This window comes from Egretta garzetta, unplaced genomic scaffold (assembly GCF_000687185.1).
Source record: "Egretta garzetta isolate BGI_Z169 unplaced genomic scaffold, ASM68718v1 scaffold7, whole genome shotgun sequence".
Lineage (NCBI taxonomy): Eukaryota > Metazoa > Chordata > Aves > Pelecaniformes > Ardeidae > Egretta > Egretta garzetta.
The window spans coordinates 3,598,026-3,605,591 of NW_009260350.1; the positions used below are offsets into that span (position 1 = coordinate 3,598,026).

The following is a 7,566-nucleotide window of genomic DNA, read 5'->3' on the forward strand; positions in this document are numbered from 1 at the left end:
GCCGGGGAGGGAGCAAAGTGCATGCGCTGTGGAAAGTGCCAGCAGCGCGCCACACGGAGGGGGGGATAGCTCATTGAGCGTACCGTGTGCGGGGGGCATGGCCTCTTGGGGGCGTGGTCTGCAAGGGGCGTGGTCTCAGCGGTTGCCATAGCAGCAGGAGGAAAAAAGCCGGCCACTGATCGCAGGCCCCAGCTGGCCGCCTCAGTAGCATGGCGCACCTCCTGGGCCACCCCCGCTGCATGGAGAGCCTGCGGGCCGACCTGCGGGACCTGCAGGCAGCCATTGTCGACGTCTCCTCCCGTGCTGGGGCCGTGCGTTTCCCCTCCTGGAAATTCCCCGATAAAGTGTCCTGCGACCTGGACCTGGCAGCGCTGCTGGAGCGGTACAGCTACAGCGAGAACGACCCCGAATTCACCCAGCACTCCCACGTGGTGCTGCTGGAGCTGGTGATAGACAGGTGAGAAGGCAAAGCCAAACACCCCTATTAAAAGAAGCTTGGCTGGTAGAGCGGCTCCTTCCCCACAGAGGGACAGGAACGGCTGTGTGTCCAGCCCATCAAATGCAGCCAAGTGGTTTGGATGCTTTTTTTTCCCCATCTTTCCGTGATGAGCAGCATGCTGCCACCTCAGCCTCATGCTCTGCAGCTCTACACTGCGTTTTTAAAACCCAACTCCTTTCCCTGCGCCAAGCTCAGAGCTCCCAGTGCAAATGCTGGCCACGAAGGAGCAAGGAAAGCTGCTGCTCCATCCAGGAGCCGAGGGCACCTGGGCAGACGGGGGCAGGCTCCTTAAATTGCCCCCCCCAAACCTTGGAAACACTCAGACACAGCTGCACCTGCAGACCTGGGAGGCAAACCGCCTTTGCAATCTGGGGGAAATAAATATGATTCCATTTTAAAAGAGGAGCCCTTCCCACAGAGCTGTTGGCCCTAACAATTAGGGTTCAGTATCGGCAGCATGGGTGCCCCAGATCTTTCAGGAGAGCTGAACTGCAGCTTCTTGGAAGCATCTGGCTGTGAGCAGTGCGCGCAGCCTGTGTCCCGGCAGCCGCAGGAGCATTTTTCATCCCACCAAATACTCTGAGGAGTGATCTGGGCCTGGGTGGGGGGTCACAGGAGCGCTGACACCCACCCTCCTTTGCCAAAACTCGCTTTGCCCAGGGGATGGGGAAGGGGGACAACCTCCTCACCTCGGCGCTGGCCCTTCAGGCTCACTGCGCTCTTAAACACCAAAGGGGCTTGACCTCTGACAAATACTCCGTTGCTCTAAGCTGTGTTTAATTTCTGTTGAAGAAGGCTGCTGCTGCTGCTTCAGAGCTTCACGGGCTATGCAGAAAACCTGCTCAGTGGGCGAGCCGTCCCCCCAGCGCGGGCAGTGGGACCCTGCATGTCTGCGGGGCTGACGGTGAGGAGGTACTGGTGCAGCATGGTGAAACTCGGTGCCTTCTACCAGCAGCTTCTGGCCGAGGTGGGACATTTGGGGGCCCTGACATCCCACGAGCTAAGTGCAGGGGGTACAGAAATGGCCCTTGCCTCACCCCCCACAATTTGGACTGTGCTGAGGTCACGGTCCCTCTTGGGGACGCCCTGTGACACGGGCAGTGGCCACACCTGATGTGCTCCTGGCTCACAACCTGTGTGTCGGACAGGACACTTCTGTCCCGTGCTGTCCCCTCCCAGCCTGAGTCTCTTCCCTCCTCCAACAACCACTCCCAGCCATGCTGCTGGATCCATCCCCCTCCAGGCGCCCCCCAGGCTCTCGAGATGGGGAATTTGGCTGCCTTTATTGCTTGGAAAAATATTCTCCTCCTGCCACCATGCTGCCCCTGCAGCTCTGCTGACTCCACTCTGGGGCTGAGCTGGCTCAAATCAGTGAAATAATTTGTGGTAAAAACACTACACTGCTCCCCTGCAATTTCCCCCTCACCCCCCAAATGATCCCTTTTGTGGCAAAGTCTCACAATAATTCATCTGGCATAACCAGGAGACAGCGCAAGGAAGAAGGGGCAGTCACATGAAGGGCAGCTGGGGAGCAGGTTTTGCTGCCGAGGCCTCCCATCATGAAACCAGAGCTCTGGTAGTGGTGGCTGGAAGGCTGCCTGGCAGCTCATAAAAATTCAATTCCCCCATATGTCGGGGAGTGGGAAGCAAATTCATTTTGCTTGTTAGCCACGTGCTTTGGTTGTAACGGAGCACAGGAATCAGGCAGGCTGGTAGCCAGCCTCCTCCAACCTCTGGGAACTTCTCTCCTCCCAGGAGAAGGGCTCGCTGCACTCCTTGGCCCCTTGGCTGCACTAATGTCCTGTCCTCCACCCTTCACACCCCTGTGTTTGGGCTCTTATGGATCATTCGCAGCCGACTGATCCCAGCCCTGGTTTTGTTCTGTGCAATCTCCAGCAGAAGAAGGCTTGCAGAAAGGAGATCCCCACCCTGCAATCCACTTCCCAGGCTGGGAAACCTGAGAAGGAGCACCTGAAACACTGCTCACCTGACGTTTTGGAGTTAAGAACTTCCACAGAAGTTGCCCGGTCCACTTCTTCATGCCCATTGCTGAGCGTCCGTGCATCAGACAGTGATGCCTCGGGCAGCTCCCTGCCCAGGGCTGCCTGCAGCGGGGCCGAGAGCAGCTGCAGTGTCCCCACACAGACAACCGGGTCATCTCTGGGACTCTGCAACACCTGTGTCAGCGCGCAGGCCAGCCTCCGCGAGGTCGGCAAAGCCATCACTGGCATCTGCCAGAGCCAGAACATCCCCTCAGCTCTGAGCAGGTTCCAGGAGATGGAGGAAAGCGCAGGGAGAAGGATCCTCTCTGCAACGGACATGAGCTACTGGGCCTCAGAGCAGAGCAAGGACCTCTCCCGGATCAGCAAACACCTCCAGATGCTGCTGCAGCAGGTCAACCCGCTGAAGTCTGAGCTGGAAGAGTCAGAGAAACAGAAGGACGAGCTGCAGAAACAGGTTGAGGACTTTTCCCAGTTGCTTCAGGCGGAGAAGGAGACCCAAGCGCAGCAGAGGAAGGAGGCTGAGCAGAACCTGCAATTCAAGAACAAAGAGTATTCAGAGGCCGTAGCCAGGCTGGAGCGGGACAAGGACGACCTACGCAGAGGTACTGTACTGTTCCCAGCATCCCCTCCCAGGCCCACGGGTATTTGCAGAAGCACGGAGTCTGTGGTCAAATCTTGGTCCCACCACCACAAGTTGGGCTTTTGCCACTGATTTGGGCAGGTGCCAGGGCTGTTGCTCGCTTCTAGACTAACCCCAGACAGTGGGAGCCGGTTGTCCACATCCTCTGTCTGCTTCCTCCCTGCTAAGCCAGCTCGATACCCCCACTGGATGAAGAATGCTTTGGCGTGGCTGTTTGCTGTCCTCCTTGGTTTAGTTTCTTTGCGGAGCTGTTTAATTAGTAGAGGTTTTGTGCTGATTTAGGAGCTGCTCTTCTGGAAGAGCGACTTTCCGCATTAAAGGAGGAGCTGGCTGAGAAGCAGGCTGCTGTGCAGGAGCTGGGTAAGGACCCCTGGGGCTCCCCCAGCTGGCACATCCCCCCCCCCAGCCTCACTCCGATCTTACCAAGTGTTTTACACCCACCTAACTCCCAGCTCCTGGTTGGGTACAGAGCTGGTGGGAATGGCGAGGGGAGGATGAGCCTCCTTCATCGCATCCAAACACCATCCAGCACCAGCGTGGACTTGTGCTGGTGCTGGCGAAGGTTGAGGGGCGGCTGCCCTCCTGCCAGACCTGCCTCCCCCTCACCAGGGCCTGTGGAGGGTGGGGAGCCCCTTCAAGCCACCTCATCCCGGAGCTGCTCCCCCTCCTGCTGAGCCTGGGCCAAAGGTGCTGTGTCTCCCCAGAGGTGACCAAGACCTTGCTGGAGGAGACAAGGACCACAATGGTGGCCAGGAGCCAGGTGCTGGAGCTGGAGGAGAAGGTGCGGCTGCTCACTGGCCAGCAGGAGAGCCTGGGCCAGGAGCTGAGTGCCACCACCACCCAGCTGGAGAAGGAGAAGGCCAAAGTGGAGAGCATGCTGAGGCACCAAGAGGTATGGCTGGGCCCACCCCTGCACCGCTCTGGATCTGCTCTGCAGCCCCACCGCATGCTGTGGGAGCGAGCTGAGCTCAGGCCGGCTCCTTCACACCCTGGCCTTAAGGCAGGGATGGAACAGAGATCCCACTCGAGGAGCTCAGCCTCTGTCCCCACCAGCTCTGCATGGCTTCGGCCGAGCCCTCCTTGCCCCGCACCCCTTCTCTGCCCTCTCAGCTGCTGCCACAGCCCCTTTGTCCTTGTGGGTGCTGCCACCTGGTGTAAGGGCAGTGCTGGGTGGGTGCAGTGGCAGCCCCACGAAGGCTCGCCTGCCCTGTACAGTCCCTGCAGGCCAAGCAGAGGGCCCTGCTGCAGCAGCTCGACAGCCTGGACCAGGAGCGCAAGGAGCTGCAAGCCAGCCTGGGAGAGGCCGAGGAAGGCAAGGCCAGGCTGGCAGAGCAGCTGGAGGAGAGCCAGGAGCAGAGCGGGCAACAGCTACAGGCACAGCAGGTCAGGGCCGGCAGCCAGCGCGGGTCTGGGGGGCTTCCAGCAGCGGGGCTCCCTGGGGAGCAGCTGGCGTGGGGGACAGCTCTGTCACCAGGGTGGCAGGAGCCACCTGCTCTCCCATCTCCTGCCCACAGCCAGAGTTTTCCCTGGAGGGGGGGACTCTGGGACTTGGTGTGACATTTTCATGTGGCCATCTCCTTCCGGGACCCCTGGGGGAAGACCCCTCTCCTGCCTGGACAAGTCTCTGCTGCGTTACCCTGCAGCCGAGGCAAAGGGGAGCAGCAGGAAGCAGCAACTTGGGCTTCTCCCGTGTCTCCCAACATTCTTGGACACACATCATATCATGCACGTCCAGGAACATCATTGGTACTGTCACTTCCAGCTCCCACTTGGGACCTTGCACCCAAGACCCTGCAATTCATCACACTGCTGTGGGACAGCCTGGTCACATAAGGAAAGGGTGGGAGCTTTCCTGGGGGGGATCTGAGGGACTCCCCCAGCCTGTACCCTCCTGAGGTTTGGGAGAGCGCTCTGCAAACCTCGCCGCCTTGCTGCTGTGCCATGCAGGAGGTGCTGGATGCGCTGCAGCAGGAGAAGCTGAGCCTGGAACGGTCTGTCTCAGAGCTGCAGGCAAATGTCTCCAAGCTGGAGGAGCAGGCGCGGGAGCTGAAGGAACGGGAGAAGCTCCTGGTGTTCTTCCCTGAGCTCCACGTTCCCACCGAGACGCAGTTTGAGAGTAAGAGGGCGGTGGGCAGTGGCATCTGCTTTCACCTTCGGGGTCTCCTGGAGCTGGCCAGGGATTCTGACAGCCCCAGGCATGCCAGCGTTCTTTGTACAACGCAGTTTTGTCCCGCCGATACCCAGGAAAGGCTCGGCCCGTGGGCTGTGCTGAGCCGCTGCCATCTTTCCACACCTCCCTCTGCAGGTGCTGTTTGTTCCAATTCCAGGCTGGGAAATAAAGCAGGGCCAGGGCACAGGCTGAGTTTTTTTCACCTTTGGGGTCCCAGCACCCCCCAGGCTGTGCTGGTACTCCCTGGTTTGGGGCAGCCACCCTGCTCAGGAGGGGAGCGGGCAGGCAGCAGCGGGCTGAGCGATAACGTATTTTGTTTGCAGGCACTGGCAGCTTGACCCAGGACATGGAGAAGCAACTGCAGGCCAACAGCATCCGGATCGGGGTGCTGGAGCAGGAGAACGCACGGCTCAGGTCTGCGCTAGCCAAGGTGAAGGCGGCTGCTGAGCAGGGCGTGCTGAAGGTGAGGCTCCACCCAAGCCATGGCGAGCTGGGTGCCACTGGGGAGAGGGGTGCAGGTGCCAGCAGGGTGCTGCGTACCTCAAAACCCCCCTATGGCCCCTAGCAATGTCCCACACCCCCTGGGGACCGGTTCCCTGGTTGTGTACCCTTGCAGAAGAGGCTCCAGGGAGCAAAAGGGCTCCTCGCACAACAGCCCCTGCCACTCGGCTGCCGCTTCCCCAGCCTGCGCAGGGCCCTGCTGGACAAAGCTGCTTCCAGAAGGACCCAAAGCTGGGCAGGGGCTGTGATCCTTCCCTGTCCCAGGGCCTGCTCCTGCCCATCCTGGCCTCAAGGCAGCTGAATGGCTGCTCCTACCTGATGCTTCCCGAGTCAGAACAGCCAAGTGGATGCTGGGGCACTGCAGCCTGCACAGTGCCCACAGCCACCGGTGGCCAGACCCAGACCCACTCCAGCATGTCCCCTGTGCCGGGCTGCAGCCAGGGGCAGCTGTGCCAGGGTCGCTCGCTGCCTGGGGGCAAATGGCACAGGCAGGGCTTGTGCTGACGCCTCCAGAGCAGGCTTTCCTGCCTAGCATGGGGGCTGCTGCACCGCCCTTCCCCTGGGCCAGTCGCTGCGGCTCAGACCCATTAGGGTTGGACCAATGCTGTGGTTTTGGGGTGTGCCTACTCCAGGAGGGCCAGGGGCTCCTGTGCCACTGGGGGGTCAGTCTGGTTTAGCTGGCATTGGCAGGGCAAAGCTGCTTGGCTGTGGTGCCTGGGGCTTGTTCCCAGCTCCTTTACCTCGGCCCCACCGTGGCCGCTGTACCACCATGCCACTGCCACCGGCTTGGGGGCGACAGTAGAGGCCAAGGGGTGTGACCAGAGCCAAGTGCGGGAGGAAGTTTCACCCCCTCTTCTCTTCCCCAGCTTGTCCCGCAGCCCCAGCTGTGGTCCCAGCTCAGCAGCCAGCGTGGTGGGGAGGCCAGCAGGCAGGATGCAGGGTGAGTAGGAACCCAGGGGAAGGGGCTAGAGAGCATCCCTCCTCTTCCTCCCCTCTGACTGCTCCCACCACCCACAGGCAGCAGAGCAGCTGGGGCAGCAGGGACAGCACGGGGACACATGGACACACAGGCGAGGCCCGGCAGCGAGCTGCCAGCAGCCAGCGCCCAAAACCACCCTTGGCAGAGCCTGTGTGCAAGGCTGGGCCCTGCCTCTCCCTCCCGGCCGAGGGGCTGGTGCTCAGCCCCCCCAAGCCAAGAGGGAGAGGCAGAACCCCGCCCCCCTCCTCTTGCCGCACGGGTGGCCACCGCAAATAAAACGCTTACGAGACTGACGCAGAAACAAAGCCTTCGGTGAGCAGCCACCTTGCCCTGTCCCACCGGACCTCATTACCTCTCCTTTGTGCCTCACAAGGGCGCATTCCCTTGGGAAACCCAGTCTCTCTGCCCGTCCCATTCCATTGAGCCTGCACACGGAAGGCGTAGGGAGCCTGGGGACATGGTCCCGCAGCGGCTCCGCCACCAGCCACCCTCCGCCTGTTGCTTCGCTTTGTTCTCTGCAGGACTGTGGCACCGAATGGGTCTGTGCAGTTTTCCCCATTGTCCCTCTCCGTTGGGCAATGCTGTGGTTTGCGATAAAACCAAGGGTGACGGCGCAGAGGGCCGGGCTGGCACATCCCCTTCTCCTCTCCCTCAGCATGGTGGCACTGGAAAAAGCCCTGCTGCAGGGACCGGGCTGGGGCTGGCTTTCCCTGGCTGCAGCCAGGGGACCAGCCCACAGGCAGGCAAGGAGCCCTTGGAAGGGGGGAAATAATC

At 61.0% G+C, this 7,566-nt stretch overlaps 3 protein-coding genes across 3 annotated transcripts in view; 2 read left to right on the forward strand and 1 right to left on the reverse strand.

The window, feature by feature from the left end:
• Window positions 1-99, reverse strand: part of SF3A1 (splicing factor 3a subunit 1) — a 15,705-nt gene extending 15,606 nt beyond the window's left edge. Inside the window, exon 1 of the mRNA XM_009642921.2 lies at window positions 84-99. Within this exon, the coding sequence (XP_009641216.1) occupies window positions 84-99 (16 nt within the window). The remainder of the gene's footprint in view (window positions 1-83) is intronic.
• Window positions 100-172: 73 nt separating this feature from the next.
• On the forward strand, window positions 173-461 carry CCDC157 (coiled-coil domain containing 157). The gene has a single exon (XM_035898392.1). It carries the CDS (start codon window positions 210-212, stop codon window positions 459-461), a length of 252 nt encoding a protein of 83 aa, XP_035754285.1. The 5' UTR covers window positions 173-209.
• Window positions 462-956: 495 nt separating this feature from the next.
• LOC104129939 (coiled-coil domain-containing protein 157) lies at window positions 957-7,418 on the forward strand. Its single transcript, XM_035898383.1, has 10 exons — window positions 957-1,034; window positions 1,292-1,411; window positions 2,399-3,104; window positions 3,425-3,502; window positions 3,847-4,034; window positions 4,358-4,525; window positions 5,090-5,258; window positions 5,636-5,775; window positions 6,680-6,741; window positions 6,831-7,418. The coding sequence occupies exons 1-10, from the start codon at window positions 957-959 to the stop codon at window positions 7,066-7,068; spliced, it is 1,947 nt and encodes a 648-aa protein (XP_035754276.1). The 3' UTR covers window positions 7,069-7,418.
• Window positions 7,419-7,566: the final 148 nt, after the last annotated feature.

Excerpts from the sequence above, each read along its gene's own strand:
- CCDC157 (XM_035898392.1), top strand. The coding sequence starts at position 210 with ATGGCGCACCTCCTGGGCCACCCCCGCTGCATGGAGAGCCTGCGGGCC.
- LOC104129939 (XM_035898383.1), top strand. The coding sequence starts at position 957 with ATGGGTGCCCCAGATCTTTCAGGAGAGCTGAACTGCAGCTTCTTGGAA. Across the intron at positions 1,035-1,291 it reads GTGAGCAGTGCGCGCAGCCT|AAGGCTGCTGCTGCTGCTTC; the intron begins GTGTCCCGGCAG and ends TTTCTGTTGAAG. Across the intron at positions 5,776-6,679 it reads CTGAGCAGGGCGTGCTGAAG|CTTGTCCCGCAGCCCCAGCT; the intron begins GTGAGGCTCCAC and ends TCTCTTCCCCAG.